The 19,732-nt window shown below is 42.2% G+C and overlaps 1 protein-coding gene across 1 annotated transcript; it reads right to left on the reverse strand.

Annotated features, from left to right (window-relative positions):
* Positions 1–820: 820 nt before the first annotated feature.
* On the reverse strand, positions 821–6,443 carry OTOS (otospiralin). The gene is made up of 3 exons (XM_029074940.2): positions 6,354–6,443; positions 5,982–6,008; positions 821–1,472 (listed from the first exon to the last, which is right to left on the reverse strand). Exons 1-3 carry the CDS (start codon positions 6,409–6,411, stop codon positions 1,288–1,290), a joined length of 270 nt encoding a protein of 89 aa, XP_028930773.1. The 5' UTR covers positions 6,412–6,443; the 3' UTR covers positions 821–1,287.
* Between the last annotated feature and the right edge of the window lie 13,289 nt (positions 6,444–19,732).

Below are 19,732 nucleotides of genomic sequence, written 5' to 3' on the forward strand. Positions count from 1 at the left end.
TCACTTCTCTGGGCCTCTTCCGTTGAGGAGCCGCGTGGCTCAGTGGAAAGAGCCTGGGCTTGAGAGTCAAAGGTCATGGGTTCTAATCCCTGCTCTACCGCTTGCCAGCTGTGTGACTTTGGGCAAGTCACTTAACTTCTCTGGGCCTCAGTTACCTCATCTGTAAAATGGGGATTAAAACTGTGAGCCCCACATGAGACAACCTGATCACCTTGTATCCCCCAGCGCTTAGTACAGTGCTTTGCGCATAGTAAGCACTTAACAAATACCACCATTATTATTATTATTTTTATTATTAAAATGAAGATTGAGCCTGTGAGCCCCACGTGGGACAGGGACCTCTCTAACCAGGTTTGTATTCACCCCGGTGTTGAATACGTCTGGCACATAGTGCTTAACAAATACCATCTTCAAGGCACTCAAACACCTTCGTTCCCTCTCGCCCACATCCCCTGGCCCCACACACCCCCACTTCTAAACTGTGAGCCCTTTGTGGGCAGGGATTGTCTCTGTTGCTGCATTGTACTTTCCAAGCACTTAGCACAGAGCTCTGCACACAGTAAGCACTCAGGAAATATGATTGAATGAATGAATGAATGAATAGGGACATGAAAAATTAGTTGGGAAAAGTTTCCTAGAGGACATGTGCTTTCACTAGGACTTTGAAGATGGGGAGAGCAGTGATCTGCTGGATGTTAGGCTCTTTGAGAGCAGGGATCATGTGTCGGTTGAACTCTCCCAAACATTTAGAACAGAGCCGTACATAAAGAAAACACTCAAGAAATACCAGTGATCGATTTATTGATTGAGAGGTGGGGAGTTTCAGGCAGGAGAACAGACTTGAGCAGGTGGTCAGAGTGGGAGAGAGAAGAACGAGGCCCAAGTACTATATTGGCTAGAGAGGAAGGAAGAGTATGAGCTGGGCTGTAGTGGGAGACGAAGTGGATAAGTAGGAAGGAATGAACTCCGTGAAGGACTTGAAGACAAAGTAATTGTCTCTTCAAGATTCTCCCTTTACAGATCCAAGAGCAAAAATAGAAGTTTAAGATGGAGATATTGAGATTTTAAAAAAAATGAACCAAACAGCCAATAAACGTTTATTCATTTTGCTTAGAACTTTTGGTACAAAAATGCAAGACTATAGGAATTTTACATGAGAATTTTGCAGAGAGATAGAATATTGGAATTGATTTTTAAGAAGCATTAACTGAACATGACCACCTAGTCACTGACAATGGTACCTACTTCCAGTAGCTCAGTACTGTTAGCCTAATCAGAGCACAGGTGTTAGTGCTCATGATAAGGAACATTGTATCCGAGGGTGTTCCCAAGAGGGTAATGAGAAAAGAAGGTTCGGGCCATGTCGTTTATTTGCTGGTAGGCTCCTAGGGTCCGGAAATATTCCACATATGACCAGAAATCAGTGGTGGAGAAGGGCCAGTAAGGCATAGCTGGTGGTTCTGCAAAGGGATCTGAAAAACAGGTAATAATAATAACAATGTAATTATTTGTTAAGCTCTTACTATGTGCCAAGCACTGATTACATGGTAATCAGATTGTCCCACGTGGGGCTCACAGTCTTAATCCCCATTTGACAGATGAGGTAACCGAGGCACAGAGAAGTAAAGTGACTCGCCCAAGGTCACACAGCAGACAAGTGGCACAGTCAGGATTAGAACCCACAACTTCTGACTTACAAGCCCGTGCTCTTGCCATGAGGCCATGCTGATTAAACTTATACGTGAGGGACCGGGGTCTGAAACCTACCCACCAACTCCTCATTTCTATTTCTCATCTTAGCATCTCCCTCTTATGCGGGTTCTTGCTTTGCTCTGGGTCTCCAACGTGGAACACACAATTTCTTTTTAGAAGCCACCACTGGAATCACCTCCGTGGGAGAGGCAGTGAAATATAAGAAATGTCCTTGCAGCACATACCTTCTTTATTCCTGAAGTTTATCTGTTGATGAATTTATTCTGTACTTACCACAGGTGGCTATTATGCAATTTAATTAGTGTTGGCACTGCATGTCAATCAGTCCTATCTATTGAGCACTTAATTCATTGATTTATTCATTCATTCAATTGCATTTATTGAGCACTTACTGTGTGCAGAACACTGTACTAAGTGCTTGGGAGAGTACACTACAACAATTAACAGACACATTCCCTGCCCACAACAAATGAATTATGAACTTGAATCTGACCATTTAGTGCCTCACTATGGATGATTTGATCCGATTCTGAAGTTGCACTTAGTCAAATGGTGGTTGCTGAACTTCCTCTGTATGAGAAAGGAACCATTTTTCAAGGAGATTGGCTCCTCTAATGAATGGTGTGAGAGATTGTGGTTGGCAAACTTTCAAATCCTGCAGCCATCTAAAGGAATTCACCAGGAAAATATGCCTAAAGAAGAAAGAATCCTCTACAGTTTTCTAGGATATGAAAAAAAAAACCAAACCCTTTAACTTCATAAAATGTTGACCTCCAGCTTCATTCAAGAGTCTGTAGCTTGGCATAGATAAAATCTCAATCATTTTCAAAAAATAAAAATATTTATTATTGAATGAACTGTGAAGTATTAGCCAGGAAAAGAGGAAGAGAGAGAAATGGAGAAAAGAAAGGAGGGGAAGAGAGACAGGTAAAGAAATAGGTTATCAGTTCCAGAAATGTACTGCATTTTCCCTACTACTTTTTTTATATTTTTAAAACTGGGAAAAGAAGTTGAACAGTGAAGCTAATTCTAGGTTCCAAGATATCTAATGGCAAACAGGCAATATCTCTGTAGTACCACTCTTTGATGCACCCATGTCCTTAGTAGATTATTCCACTTTTCAGTTATTTTGATCTGTGTTCTACTGACCTTAAGAGACCATTCAGCATTTAGCAATTCTTTCTGAAAAAATTCCTAGTGAATTTTAACTCTAATCTGTTTTTCCCTAGCCTTAGATGTGAGATGTAGAAAATATTTTCAGTCAATCAATAGTATTTATTGAGCACTGACGGTGTGCGGAACACTGCAAAGATTCAATTGGTGGTATAAATTGAGGGCTTGTATTGTAGTTTCCTAACACCCTTTCCTCTCCATCAATCAACCAATCGTATTTGTTGAGTGCTTACTGTATGTGGAGCACTTTACTAAGGATTTGGGACAGTACAGTACAACAGAATTGGAAGACATGTTCCCTGCCCACAAGAACCTTACAGTCTAGAGGGAGAAATGGACATTACCACAAACTGTGGATATGTACATAAGTGCTGTGGAGCTTAGGGTGGGGTGAAAAAAGGAAATGAGTCCAAATGCAAAGGTGACACAGAAGGGAGAGGGAGTAGGAGGGTTAGGGAAGGTCTTTGGAAGGAGATATGATTTTAACAGAGCTCCGAAGGTGGGAAGAGTCATGGTTCATCAGATATGAAAAGGAAATGTAAGAGGAGTGCAAGGTGATTGAGTACTTTATAGCCTGTGGTGTGGCGTTTCTATCTGATGGAGCGGCGGATGGGCAACCACTGGAGGTTCTTGAGGCGTAAATGAATATGAACTGAATTTTTTTAGAAAAATAATCCTGATGGTAAAGTACCGGGCTCTGCACACAGTAAGTGCTCAATAAATAAGAATGAATGAATGAATGAATGAATGAATGAATGACTCTAGACTATAAGCTCCTTGTGGACAGAGAACATGCCTCCCAACTCTGTTGCTCTGCACACAGTAAGTGTTCAATTAATACCACTGATTTACTGATTGATTGTTGGGAGTGGGGAGAAACAGGAAGCAGCGTTGTTAGCAAGGAGGCCGATGCAGGAGGAAATGTGGGATACGAGTCCTTGGTTCAGCATAGTAGCAGTTTAGACTATAAGCTCGTTGTGGGCAGGGAACGTATCTAACAACTCTGTTATATTGTACTTTCCCAAGTGCTTAGTTCAGTGCTCTGCAAAAGATACGATTGATTGATTGATTGATTGATTGATTGATTGATTGATGGAAAGGAAAGTGGGTTTTAGCGATGTTAGGAAGTTACAGTGCAAGCACTTGGGAAAGTACAATTCAAAAGAGTTGGTACATGCGATCCCTGTTCTGCTGTGGATAGTAAATTAAGTGGATTTAAAGAATCGTACAGACACCAACTCAGCAGTCCTCTGTCATTTTATGGTTGAGGAAACTAAAGCATTGGGACAACCTTGTCACCTTGTATCTCTCAATATCCCGGCTCTGCCACTTGTCAGCTGTGTGACTGTGGGCAAGTCACTTAACTTCTCTGTGCCTCAGTTACCTCATCTGTAAAATGAGGATTAAGACTGTGAGCCCCACGTGGGACAACCTGATTCCCCTGTATCTACCCCAGCGCTTAGAACAGTGCTCTGCACATAGTAAGCGCTTAACAAATACCAACATTATTATTATTATCAATGCTTAGAACAGTGCTTTGCACATAGTAAGCGCTTAACAAATACCATGATTTTAGTAGATTTCAATCTTTCCAAAGACTCAATGGACTTCAGCCTCTTCTTAGAGTCCAGGAGTGTTTGAGCGATGAGCCCATTCGACCTGCGCACTCAGGCAGAAGGGATATGTGGAAGATCCTCAGTGAGTTGATGGATTGAATCACTCACTCTCCCTACTTTTGAGTAAGATACCGGAACACTGGGGTTTACCATATTACTCTACGAAGTGGACAGGCCAAACCAGAATCCTGAAACAAAGCAGGTTAATGTGGGTGGTAAGGACTGTGACAACCTGCAGGGTCACGGTGCAAAGGGGCAGCATCGACCCTACGCTGCAGTCATTCTGCTGCGAATGGATCTCACATTTTGTAAAAGACTTTTGGGAACACTTCACAGTGTGTTGCACCTCTAACTGCCAGCTCACTTGTGGCACTCTGTACCCCAGCGAGAACGTGACTGGCAGGAAAGAGAGGGTGTGAGTGATGCTGCTCAAACCAGCATCACTATAATTGATGCTCCATAGAGAAGTCAGAAGACCTTGAATCTAATCTCAGTCCTTCCACTTGCCTGCTGCGTTACCTTTGGCAGGTCATTTAACTTTCTGTGCTGCAGTTTCCTTATCTGCAAAATGGGGATTCAATATCTGTTCTCACTCCTACTTTGACTTCATGTCCCAAGTGGAACAGGAACTGGCCTAGTGGATAAAACAGGGGACTGGGAGTCAGAAGAAACTGGGTTCTAATCCCGGCTCCTCCCACTTGTCCATTCTGTGACCTTGGGTAAGTCACTTACCTTCTCTGTGCCTCAGTTACCTCATTTGTAAAATAGGGATTAAGACTGTGTACCCAATGTGAACAGGGACTGTGTCCAACCTGATTAGCTTGTGTGTAACCCAGTGCTTAGTACAGTGCTTGGCACAGAGTAAGCATTTAACAAATACCATCATCATCAACGACACGATTATCTTGTATCTACCCCAAGTCTTAGTACAGGGATTGGCACATTGTAAGACCACAATTATTATTATTATTATGCATAATAATAATGATAATTCCTGTATTCAATATCTCAGTCCCAAAGTCTCAGGGGTGAGGCTCATCTGCCATTCTTTGTTGGCAGATTCTAATCAAACTTCATGAACATATAATACTGGAATGATCATTGATAAACAGATATTTTTGATGTCTAAAGAGTTAGTTCTTCACTTTCATCTCACCACAGATGTGACCTTTAGAAATTTTGTGGCGAGGAGTCAATTTGTATTAGCACCATTCTTCTACCAAACACATCGTGCTGTATAAGGAACTTAAGTTACTGAAGTACTTTCTCCTTACAAAATATCTTCTTAAAATTACTTTTTTTACAATTATTCCAACATCCAACTCATTAGCAATTTGTATTGATTGTTCTAATCAACTTCATTAAAAATGCATTTTAATTTTCCCCATATTTTGTTCAGTTAAGAAATCCAAACATTCCAGTCCAGTCTTTACTGAGGTTTCATAGTTTGAGAAGAATAAAAAAATCTCAAGACATTACCATCTCCCTCCTGGATAGGCCTGGCATCTACAAGAGAATGAGAAATTAATCAGTTGAGGGTTCCAGGAGAAAGGGTATAAAGGACTTTTCTCTCCCCCAGCAGGGCAGACAAACTCCCAGAAGGATGGAGAAGAATTTCCCCACAGTTAAATTTCAACTTCCTGAGCTCACTGAAAGAATACTCTATGTCCATATTCCCTGCTGGGAGCAGAATGAATGAGGCTGGTGAATTGCATAAAGACGCATGTGTGAAATGTACAAATAACACACAATTACTACTTCACTCCTCTCCTTTTAAACCAAAATATTTAAGTGACTTTGCGAAACAGCTGAAATAAAAAAAAAAATGAAGATTCCTCTTACTGAACTTACCTGTTAAGGCACTCATCAGCATGCAGAATGAAAACAATTTAATAAGGATGACCTTCATTTTTCCTCAGAAATTCTTCTCTCGTTGGCTCAAATATATTCTGTACAACAAAAGCATGTTAGAGCTGAAATTATTGTCTGGTTCTCATAACTAAAAGATAATAAGTAACTACTTTAAGTCAGAAATTTAAAAAAATACATTCTAAACTTTGAATGAAGAGAATTTTGAATACAGTTCCTAAAATAAGCTAGTTATTTTATAGCACTTTCAATTTTTTGAGACTTCATTCTCCAATATACTGATCTGAATTTAGGCATATAAGAATATTTTCATTTAGTTTGAGGTTTATTTTAGTTTTATCTCAGCATTACCTGTGTAATTACCTCAAAAGTAGACTCCTGAAGGTCTGATCTGATTCAGCAGCCAAATCTGAATGAGCTTCTACTGGTGTTAAAAAGCTGTTCTGTTTCAAAATGGGAGGGAGTTGTGGAAGAGAACGTCACCTATTTAATTCACCAATCTGAGTATTTCATCCCCCCACACTTCCCCAAAATAATTAAAGAGTGGTGGGCTGTAGAACTATTTGTGGTCAAAAATACATGTGCAATTTTTTAGGAATTAATTGAATAGCTCAAGAGAAAATGCATTTCTAAAGGACAATGATAAAAGTTCTAAGAATAGATTAGAACATACAATTCTAAATGCATCTCATTTTATTTTCCTTTAGTTTGAGGAGACATTCTGGTGGAAAATATCTGCTTCCTAGTATCGCCTATAATTTCTTTCAGAACATTCTAAAATGTCTATAACTCTTCTTAGAACCATAATTTCTCATCTGTAATTACTCACTTATTTTATGAACCAGATCCCTTTATACTTTTTGAATAGTAATGTTTCTGGGGGGAGTTAAGTGTCTTGGGGAAACTGCATTAATTCTTTCAGGTTTTAAGAGGGAGGGATTTGTGATTTAATAATCACCCCACCCCCAACCCCACAGCATTTAAATAATTAGCTTTAAATTATATATAATAAATTACTTATATTAATGTCTGTCTACCCCTGTAGACTGTAAACTGATTGTGGGCAGGGAACATGTCTTCTAATTTTGTTGTATTGTTCTCTCCCAAGTGTTAAGTACAACGAGTTTACTCCAGAGGAGAGTAGACTGACATTAATATAAATGAATAAATTACAGTCCTGTGGGGCTGGGAGAGGGGATGGACAAAGGCAACAAGTCAGAGTGACACAGAAGGGAGGGGGAGAAGAAGAAAGGGGGGCTTAGTCAGAGAAGGCCTCTTGGAGGAGAGGTTTTTCAATAAGGCTTTGAAGCGAGGGGAAGAGTAATTCTCTGCCGGATTTGCAGAGGGATAATAATAATAACGGTAATGGTATTTGTTAAGGGCTTACTATGAGTCAGACACTGTTCTAAGTGCAGGACTAGAAACAAGATAATTGGGTTGGGCACAATCTCTATCCTACATAGGGCTCACAGTCTTAATCCCCATTTTACAGATGAGGGAACTGAGGCACAGAGAAGTGAAGTAACTTGTCCAAGGTCACACAGAAAAGTGGCACAGCTGGGATGAGAACGAATGACCTTCTCACTCCCAGGCCTGTGCTCTAACCACTAGTCCAGCTGCTTCTTGATTGATAGAGGGGCAAGTTAAAAATTTCCTTACTTGATGTGTTGGGCAGTTAAAGTTAATAGAACTTCTCCAAAGTGCCTAATTTGCTAGCAGGAAGGCATTTATTCTCTGAGTTGATCCAGGGAATTGTTTGAGCTCCAAGGGTTCTGCATCTTTGTTTATCCTGATGAGAGAGCTGCCCAGAGGCCTGAAGCCAGACAGTTGATGTGGACAGCAATGAAACTCACAGGGTACCCAATGGGATGCTAACTGACTTGAGTATGTTTGATTGGATAATTGGTGTGTTTGGGTGCTCCCATGTGATAGTCCTCCAACCAGTTGAAGGGATTGATTTACTCCGGGGCTAATGAATCACGTTCTCTGATTGATTCCTGTAGACAGGATCTAATTGGAACATCTGCCAATCACAGGACACAATCTAATATCGATTGGCAAGGGGGGAAAATCCAGGCAATTTCCCCATGAGCCTCACACCTCCCTGCAGATCTCACATTCCTGTGTTTCAGCCCCCCAGGCAGTGTCATGTCTCACGCCATAACCTCCAGCTCTAATGGCCCTTGCCCCTCTGGAGGACACGGGATTCAAGTGGGGAGGGGTATCATCCCACTCCCTTCTCTCTCCTCTCCGGAGGACAGAGAGGAGATGGGATGGTGGGGGGACACTGAGCCATTCTAAGGGGTAAGAGCGGGTATCACAAAACGTCCCACCTCCTTTTTCCCTGGCTCCAGTGCATTAGCACTAGACCAGCAACCACAGAATTTAAACCACTTGACAGTGGAAGAGGCACTGAGGTAAGGAAACCAATTTTAACAATAATAATTGTTATTATGGAACTTGTTAAGTGCTTACTATGTGCTGAGCACTGTTCTAAGTGCTGGGGTAGATACAAATTAATTGGGTTGGACACAGTCCAGTCCAGTCTTAATCCCCGTTATACAGATGAGGTAAGTGAGGCTCAGAGAAGTTAAGGAACCTGCCCAAGATCACACAGCAGACATGTAGTAGAGCCGAGATTATAAGCCCACAGGTCCTTCTGACTCCCAGACCTGTGCTCTACCCACCACACCAACCTGCTTCTCTATCTCTTCTATTTGGTCGTACTGAAGATCTTGGCCTGATAAAAGGGTCATAGTTTAAAATGAAGATAACCTTTTGTGGAACCTACAGGCAACAATTTCACCTTAAAAGTGCTTGGATTCATTTTTTTAAAAAAATAGAGGCTTCACAGTGGATCAAGTGTATGTTATTGATTTGATTTTTAGGATTGAGATTTCCAGGCAGATATGTACCATTTCTCAGATTTCTATATAAACTAATCACCACACATGGAAGAAATGCTACTGTTTTTTTGGAAATTCACCATATTACCTTGAAAAGTAAAAGCTAACATTAGAATCTATCAAGGTGTATCCCAGCTGAAAAAGCTTTTACCAGGTACTCTTTGAGTCATCATGAAGCTTCAGACCAAAAGGCAGCACAGCAAAAATTGATCTTTATCACATGTTAGCTACAAGATCGGTATCAGTCAGTCAGTCAAGCATATTTATTGACACTTACTATGTGCAAAGCACTGTGTTGAGCATTTGAGAGAGTTCAAAACAATACAGAATACAGTTGGTAGGGATGTTCTGCGTCCACAATATAGAGGAGGAGACAGACATTAAAATAAATTATGACTATGTACATAAGTACTGGAGGGTTGAGGGTGGGGTGAATATCGAGGGCTTAAAAGGTACAGATCTAAGTACAAGGATGACACAGAAGGGAAATGGGGTAAGAGAATTGAGGGCTTAGTTGGAGAAGGCCTCTTGGAGGAGATGTGATTTAAATGAGGCTTTGAAGGTAGGGAGAGTGATGGTCTGTCAGATATTAAGGGGAAGGATTTTCTAGGCCAGAGGGCGGATGTGGGTGAGGGGTTGGCTATGCGATAGACTAGATCAAGGAAGAGTGAGTAGGTTAGCACTAGAGGAGCAAAGTGAGTCATGTCTTGTGTTAGGAAGATGGCAAGGTAAGATAGGAGTACAGTGCTCTGCACAGAGTAAATGCTCATAAATACAATGTAGATATAGGAGGAGGTAAGATGATTGAATGCTTCAAAGTCTATGGTAAGAAGTTTCTGTTTGATGTGGAGGTGGATGGGCAATCAGTGGAGGCTCTTGAAGAGTGTGGAAACACAAACCAATCACTTTTTCAGACAAAAAAAATTGTTCTGTACAGCAGAGCGAAGAATGGACTGAAGTGGGGAGAGACAGGAAGCAGAGAGATCAGAAAAGGGACTGAATTAGTAGTCAAAGTGGGGTAAGATTTGTGCTTGACAGCATGGCTTAGTGGAAAGAGCCCAGGCTTGGGAGTCAGAGATCATCGGTTCTAATCCTGGCTCTGCCACTTATCAGCTGTGTGACTTTCGGCAAATCACCTAAATTCTCTGTGCCTCAGTTAGTTATCTCATATGTAAAATGGGGATTAAGACTGTGAACCGACAACCTCATTACCTTGTATCTACTCTAGTGCTTAGAACAGTGCTTGGCACAAAGTAAGTGCTTAACAAATAACATCATTTTTATTATAGTAGAAGTTTGGGTGGAGAGGAGTTAAGGATAATGCCATGTTTATGGGCTTGCAAGACGGAGAATCGTGGTGCTGTCTTCAGTGATGCGAAAATCACAAGCAGGATAGAATTCCATCCAAATGGCTATCGTACTGGTACAAGCTCTCAAAATATCCCAACTGGATTATTGTGTCAGCCTTCTTTCTGATCTCCCATCCTCTTGTCTCTCCCCAATCCAGTCAATTCTTCATTCCACTGCCCGGATCATCTTCCTGCAGAAATGCTCTGGGCATGTCACTCCCCTCCTTAAAAACCTCCAGTGATTGCCTATCAACCTCCGAACGAAACAAAAACTTCTCACTCTGGGCTTCAAGGGTCTCCATCACCTTGCCCCCTCCTACCTCTCCTCCCTTCTCTCTTTCCACTGCCCACCCCACATGCTCCGCTCCTCTCCTGCTCACCTCCTCACCATCCCCCATTCTCGCCTATCCCGCCGTCGACCTTTGGCCCATAACCTACCCCTGGCCTGGAATGCCCTCCCTCCTCACATCTGCCAAACTAACTCTCTTCCCCTCTTCAAAGCCCTACTGAGAGCTCACCTCCTCCAAGAGGCCTTCCCAGACTGAGCTTCCCCTTTTCCCTCTGCTCCCTCTGCTCCCTCTCTGCTCCCCCTCAGCCCTCTGCTCTCTCCCCCTTCACCCTTCACCTCCCCTCAGCTAAGCCTCTTTCCCTCTGCTCCTCCCCCTCTCCCTTCCTTCCCCTCAGCACTGTGCTCTTTTGTATAAATTTTTATTACCCTATTTATTTTGTTAATGAGGTGTACATCCCCTTTATTCTATTTACCATGATTATGTTGTCTTGTTTTTGTCCGTCTGTCTCCCCCAATTAGACTGTGAGCCTGTCATTGGGTAGAGATTATCTGTTGCCAAATTGTACACTCCAAGTGCTTAGAACAGTGCTCTGCACATAGTAAGTGCTCAATAAATACTATTGAATGAATGAATGAATTTGGGTGGGAAGATGAGGAGTTCTGTTTTGGGCCTGTTAAGTTTGAGGTATTGGTGAGACAGCCAAGTACAGACATCCTAAAGGCAGGAAGAAATGAGGGACTGCAGAGAAGGAGAGAGATCAGGGTTGGAGATGGAGATTTGGGAATCACCTGCATAGAGATGGCATTTGAAGCCTTAGGAGTGAATGAGTTCTCCAAGGGAGTGGGTGTAGATGGAGAATAGAAGGGGACTCAAAACTGAGTCTAGAGGAACTCCCCCATTAGGGTGCTCGAGGCAGAGGAGGAACACGTGCTAGAGACAGAGAATGAGCAGCCAGAGACAAAAAAGGAGAACTAGAAGAGGGCAGTGTCAGTGAAACAGAGGTGGATAAAGTGTCCAGGAGAAGGGTGTGGTCTGCAGTGTTGAATTCAGCTGAGAAGTAGAGGAGTACTAAGATTGAGTGGAAAAGGTCCTTGAACTTGACAAGAAGATGATTTGCCATTTTTGAGAGGGCAGTTTTGGCGGTGTGAAGAGGTTGGAAGCCAGATTGGAGGAGGAACAGAAAGAATTGGAGGAGAATGGAGGCAGCAGGTACAGACAACCCAGACGAGGATTGGTTAGGAATGGTAGTACTGAGTTTGGGTGATAAATGGAGGGAAGAATAACTGCAGAGCTAACTGAAAGCTCATGAAAAAACAGATAGAGAGAAGAACAATGAATCGCTAAACTGTACTGACAGATCATAGAGAAACACTTGACATGATCAGGAGTCCCGTCAAACGGCAGGGACTGTCTCTATCTGTTGCCAACTTGTTCATCCCAAGCGCTTAGTACAGTGCTCTGCACATAGTAAGCGCTCAATAAATACTATTGAATGAATGAATGAATGAATGACCTAGGCTGTGATAACACTTAAGCAAATGGATTGACCTGAGCTGTTTATCCAGATCCAAAAGCTACTTTGAGACCAGATGGCTGGTTGAGTCAGGTTTCAGCAAGGGACCTCAAGACTTGTATTTGAATATTGATTAATTAATTAATTCATTCAATTCAATCATATTTATTGAGTGCTTACTTTGTGCAGAGCACTGTACTGAGCACTGGGAAAGTATAATACAGCAATAAAGAGAGCCAATCCCTGCCCACCACACGCTCATAGGTTACAGACATCAGTACAAGTAACCAGGCATCAAGAAATCAAAATGAGTAAATAGACATCAATATAAATAAATGCAATTACAGATATATATTCCCGTATATATGTATATATTCATATATATATATATATAAAGATATAAACATATATAAATACACACACACACACACACACACACATATATATATATATATATATATATATATATATATATATGAATATACACACACACACACATATATATATATAAGTGCTATGGGCCAAGGAGATGGGAGAGAGCAAAGGGAGCAAGTCAGGGTGAAGCGGAAGCAAGTGGGAGATGAGGAAAATAATATGCTTCCAATCTATTAAGAGACTCATCTACTTCCACAGACTGTGAGCAGCAGCCGTCCTTGGGAGCCACAGATACTGAAATACACAGGAATTGTGGCCCAGAGGAAAGAACATGGGACTGGGATAAAGGAGGCCTGGGTTTGAGACGGCATTCTGTCACTTGCTTACTGTGTGACCCTGAGCAAATCCTTAATTGCTCTTTACTTCAGTTTACTCCTCTGTAAAAGGGGGATTAAATACCAGTTCCCCCCATCCTCCTACACTATGAGCTTGGTGTGGGACAGGGATAGTGTCTGATCTGATTTTCTTATATCTTCTTGCAGCAATTAGCATGTTACTTGGCACAGAGTAAGTGCTTAATAAATTCCATCATTATAAATATATGTATGTATGTATGTATCCTTCGTGTTCCAAGAAGACATCACTGACTCTGAATTTCACCACTCATTGTGTGTGACTGAAAAGGGTCATGAGAAGCTCACCATTCTAGCCACATTGTGCACACATGAAGGGCCCATCCTTTGTTTGCTTGAAGCACTTGACACTTTTTTTCTTTTGTCTCTTTGTCACTCTTTTTTTTTTACAACACTTTTGCTCAAAAAAAGCTAATAAAAGGCCTTTTTTGATAGCACTGCACCATACTGGTCGAGCCTCTGTGACTCATAGTTTTTAGCTGTGATCCAGCATTGTCTGAGACCGGCTCTGCTATGTTCTTAAAATATTTCTTCTGCCCTCCTTGATTTCAATTTTCTGATTTCAGTTCTTTATAAACAATCATTCAGTGGTATTTATTGAGCACTTACATCTCTACTTGGATATCTCACCACACCTCAAATTTGACATCTCCAAAGCAGAGCCCCTTATTTTCCCACCCAAACCCTTTCCTCCCTGTGACTTTCCCATCGCTGTAGGCAGCACCATCATCCTCCCTGTCTCATAAGCTTGTAACCTTGGTGTTATCCCTGACTCATCTCTCTCCTTCAACCCACATATTCAATCTGCTACCAAATCCTGTCGGTTCAGCCTTCACAATGTCACTAAAATCTGCCTTTCCCTCTCCATTCAAACTGCAAGCAGGTTAATACAATCACTTATCCATCCGGCCTTGATTGCTGCATCAGCCTCCTTGCTGTCCTCCCTGCCTCCTGTCTCTCTTCACTCCAGTCCATACTTCACTCTGCTGCCCAGATCATTATCTACAAAAAACATTCAGTCCATATTTTCCCATTCCTCAGGAACCCCCAGTGGTTGCCCTTCCACCTCCACATCAAACAGAAACTCCTTACTGTAGGCTTTAAAACACACAGTCATCTTGCCCCCTCCTACCATATCTCCCTGATTTCCTACTACAACCTAGCCCACCCATTTCAGTCCTCTAATGCTATCCTACTCATTGTCCCTCAATCTCTTCTACCTCTCCACCGACCTCTTGCCCAAATCCTGCCTCTGACCAGGAATATCCTCCCTCTTCATATCTGACACTCTCCCCACCTTTAAAGCCTCGTTCAAAGCACATCTCTTTCAAGTAGCCTTCTCCAACTGAACCTTCATTCCCTGTTCTCCCACTCCCTTCTGTAATGATGGCATTTGTTAAACGCTTACTATGTGCAAAGCACTGTTCTAAGCACTGGGGAGGATACAAGGTGATCAGTTTGTCCCACGTGGGGCTCACAGACTTAATCCCTATTTTACAGTTGAGGGAACTGAAGCCCAGAGAAGCTAAGTGACTTGCCCAAAGTCACACAGCTGACACGCGGTGGAGCCGGGATTTGAACCCATGACCTCTTACTCCCCAGCCCATGCTCTTTCCACTGAGCCATGCTGCTTCTGTGTCACCCCTCTACTTGGATTTGCACCCTAATTCACCCCTCCTTCAACCTCTCAGCACTTATGAATATATCCACCATGTGTTTATATTAATTCCTGTAGCCCCCTATAGACTGCAAACTCGTCGTGGACAGGGAATGTGTCTACCAACTCTGTTATATGTTCTCTGCCAAGTGCTTAGTACAGTGTTCTGCTAACAGTAATTGTTTCATAAATATGATTGATTGTATGCAAAGCCCTATTCTAAGCCTTGGGAGCGTACAGTACAGTAGAGAAGGCAGACGTGACCCCTGGCTATAAGGAGCTTGCAGACTAGAGGGGAATAGATAGCAGGTATTTTATTATTATTATTAATAATAATAATACTGGTATTTGTTAAGTGCTTACCTTGTGCCAAGCACTGTAACTAAGTGCTGGGTTGGATACAACCTAATCAGGTTAAACATAGTTTATGTCCCACATGGGGATCAAAGGGGGGGACTATGTGGGACCAATGTCAACCCCTATTTTAAAGTTGAGGGAACTGAGGCACAGTGAAGTTGAGTTGTCCAAGATTAGGCATCTGTAGTGATTTTCCTGTGGCTGTCTCTGGGACTTCGGATGAAGCCTCAAGTCTGATGAGTTGGAAGGATTTCTCAGAGGTTCCGAAGCATATTCCAGTACCCGCATCTAGGCCTCTTATTGTATCTTCCATCGTGGCTGTGGAGAATAAATTGAAAATTCATTCATCCCTTCAATCATATTTATTTAGTGCTTACTGTGTGCACTGTATTAAGTGTTTGGGAGAGTACAGATTATTCTTATTATTATCATTACATTTGTTAAGCCCTTACTTTGTGCCAGGCACTGTACTGAGCACTGGGGTGGATACAAGTAAATCAGTTTGGATACAGTCCCTGTTCCATGTGGTGCTCACAGACTCAATCCCCATTTTACAGATGAGGTAACTGAGGCACAGAGAAGTAAAATGACTTGCCCAAGATTATACAGCAGACAAGTGAAATACAGCATGGCTTAGTGGAAAGAATCCGGGCTAGGGAGTCAGAGGACCTGGCTTCTAATCCTGAATCTGCCACCTGTCTGCTGTGTGACCTTGGGCAAGTCACTTCACTTCTCAGGGCCTCAATTACCTAATCTGTAAAATGGGGACTGTGAGTCCCACATGGGACAACCTGATTACCTTGTATCTACCCCAGTGCTTAGAACAGTGCTTGGCATATAGTAAGTGCTTAACAAATGCCATAATTATTATTATTATTAAGTGATGAAGTTGGGATTAGAACCCATAACCTTCTGACTCCCAGGCCCATATTCTCTCCACTATGTTATCTATTTTACTCCATTGACAGTGCAGAATGACTCAGTTGGGGTACCCTCAACTCAGACCTGGCCAGCCATGTAGTCGTGAAGTAGTCTCAGAACAATGATGAACTTTTCAAGGAAGCCAAATTAGATACTTAATACCCATATGGTTGATCTAAGGAAAGCAGTGTAGTGGTCTTGGTGCTGTTCCTTACCCTTTTTTTTTCTGTACTTGTTATGTGCTCACTGTGTGCCTGGCACTATACTGAGCCTTTGCTCAAATCTGCCAGTGCTTAGTACAGGGCCTGGCACATAGTAAGTGCTCAACAAATGCCGTAACAATAATCTAATTTGCAGCAAAGGTCACATTTGTTGTGCCATGTTAGATCTGAGGCCACATTATAATTACAGAAATATTCAGGTGACAGAATCCTTCAGTAGCCAATCCAGAATATGCAGTTTTTACACATCTCTGTGAACTCACAAAAAGTTTGAGATAATGAAAGTTATCTTTCAGCTCAAATAATTGAAAACCACCTACAAGTGAAGAGTTTTCACTGAAGAGTTTTCTTGGCAACATAGAGCTAGTGCTGTCTCCAAATTCCATTATCTAGGAGAGAATAAAGCACTATAAGACTCTACTTGAAACTACACAATTATAATTATTGACCTATTTAATGAACCTGGATAGACAATGTTAAAAAACCTGATAGAGTGGATCAGCATGTCCTTCCACAGATTTTGAAAGGCAGCGACTAATTACATTGTAAAATCAAGTTTCGTTTTCATCTCTAAAAGGGGATGGAGACTGGGAGCCCCACATGAGACAGGGACTGTGTCAAACCTGATTTGCTCATATCCACTTTAGCACTTAGTACAGTGCCTGGCACATAGGAAGCGCTTAACAAATACCATTATTATGATTATTTTGCCAAATTAAAGACCAGTGAATTAATCAGTAGTGTATATTAAGTGTATTTTGTGCGCACGGCACTATACTAAGCTCTTGGTAGAGCACAGAAAGGTTAGGAGATGCAATCCCTGCTGTGAAAAAGCTTACAGTCTAATAGGGGAGACAGGCACTTAAATAATTACCCTTAATCCGTCAATCAGTCATTTGTTGAGCACTTACTGTGTGCAGAGCACTGTATATAGTGCTTGGGAGAGTACAATAGAACTACCCACAGTGAGATTATAGTATAATAATTATAATAATGGCATTTGTTAAGTGCTTACTATGTGCAAAGCACAGTTCTAAGTGCTGGGGTGGATACAAGGTGATCAAGTTGTCCCGCGTGGGGCTCACAGTCTTAATGCCCATTTTACAGTTGAGGTAATTGAGGCCCAGAAAAGTTAAGTGATTTGCCCAAAGTCACAAAGCTGACAAGCAGTGGAGCCAGGATTTGAAACCATGACCTCTGAGTATACCGATTAGAGGTATAGGAGAATATTCAAGATTTGTATGTAAATGCTATGGTGGTTGTGCATTGTACCTCCCTCCTCAAAGATCTCCCGTGGTTGCCTTTCAACCTTCAGATCAAGCAAAAACTCCTCACTCTTGGCTTCAAAGCTCTTCATCACCTTGCCTTCTCCTACCTCACCTTCTTCTCTCCTTCTACAGCCCAGCCCACACACTCCACTCTTCTGCCACTAACCTCCTCACTGTGCCTTGTCCTCGCCTGTCCCGCCATCGACACCTGGCCCACGTCCTACCTCTGGCCTGGAATGTCCTCCCTCCTCACATACACCAAACTAACTCTCTTCCCCCCTTCAAAGTGCTATTGAGAGCTCACTTCCTCCAGGAGGCCTTCCCAGACTGAGCTCCTCTTTCCCTCTGCGCCTCCTCCCCTCCCCATCGCCCCTACTCCCTCCCTCTGCTCTGACCCCCTCCCCGCCCCAGAGTACTTGTGTATATGTTTATAATTATATTTATTTTATTGATGATATGTATATATCTATAATTCTATTTATTTATATTGATGCTATTGATGCCTGTTTACTTATTTTGTTTTGTTTTGTTGTCTGTCTCCCCCTTCTAGACTGTTAGCCTACTGTTGGGTAGGGATTATCTCTACTTGTTGCTGAATTGTAGTTTCCAAGCACCTAGTACAGTGCTGCATACAGTAAACACTCAATAAATATAATTAAATGAATGAATGAATGAATGGGACCTCCAACCGTGTAAGCTGGAGGAAATGTGATCTCAGAAGAGCTTTGAAGAATGTGGGGATTGGGAGGGAGGATTCGAGGAGTTAATGGTGAGGCTGTAGGCTTGAGAGGTGGGAAGGATGGCAGTGCTATCAGTTCAGTTGGGAAAGTGATATGGACAAGACTTGGAGAAGATGAGAAGTTTACTTTTAGACATATTGAACATGAAGTATTATGGAGGCAGGAGGTAATGGAAGATTGCAAAGATGTATCTTTTCTGATCTTCCATCCTCCTGTCTTTCCCCGCTTCAGTCTATACTTCACTCTGCTGCCCAAATTATCTTTCTGCAGAAAAGCTTTGGGAATGTCAATCCCCTTCTTAAAAATCTCCAGTGTTTGCCTATCAACCTCCTCAAAAGCTCTTCACTGTTAGCTTCAAAGCTCTCCATCACCTTGCCCCTTCCTACCTCACCTCCCTTCTCTCTTCCTACATCCCAGCCCAAACACTCCGTTCCTCTGCCGCTCACCTCCTCACTGTGCCTTGATCTCCCCTGTCCTGCCATCGACCCTTGGCCCACGTCCTACCTCTGGCCTGGAATGGCCTTTCTCCTCACATCCACCAAACTAACTCTTTTCCCCTTTTCAAAGCCCTACTGAGAGCTTACCTCCTCCAGGAGGCCTTCCCAGACTGAGGCCTCCCTTTCCCTCTGCTCCTCCTCTCCTCCCCATTCCCCCTATTCCCTCCTTCTGCTCTACCCTCTTCCCATCTGCACAGCACTTGTATATATTTGTACATATTTATTGCTCTATTCATTTTATTAATGATGTGCATTTATCTATGGTTCTATTTATCTTTTTTGGTGGTAGTAATGCCTGTCTACTTATACCTGTATATTTTGTTTTGTTGTCTGTCTCCCTCTTCTAGACTGTGAGCCCATTGTTGAATAGGGATTGCCTCTACCTGTAGCTGAATTATACTTTCCAAGCGCTTAGTACAGTGCTCTGCACACAGTAAATGCTCAGTAAATATGATTGAATGAATGAATGTATAATGGGTTTAGGGCAGACAACAAATATTTTGGAATCAATTCAGAGCTAAACCTACATAGGAGTGGATGAACCTTCTTAAGTAATAATAATAATAATAATAATGTTGGTATTTGTTAAGTGCTTACTATGTGCAAAGCACTGTTCTAAGCATTGATAATAATAATAATGTTGGTATTTGTTAAGCGCTTACTATGTGCAGAGCACTGTTCTAAGCGCTGGGGTAGACACAGGGGAATCAGGTTGTCCCACATGGGGTTCACAGTTTTAATCCCCATTTTACAGATGAGGTAACTGAGGCACAGAGAAGTTAAGTGACTTGCCCACAGTCACACAGCTGACAAGTGGCAGAGCTGGGATTCGAACTCATGACCTCTGACTCCAA

This window comes from Ornithorhynchus anatinus, chromosome 1, assembly GCF_004115215.2.
Source record: "Ornithorhynchus anatinus isolate Pmale09 chromosome 1, mOrnAna1.pri.v4, whole genome shotgun sequence".
Classification (NCBI taxonomy): domain Eukaryota; kingdom Metazoa; phylum Chordata; class Mammalia; order Monotremata; family Ornithorhynchidae; genus Ornithorhynchus; species Ornithorhynchus anatinus.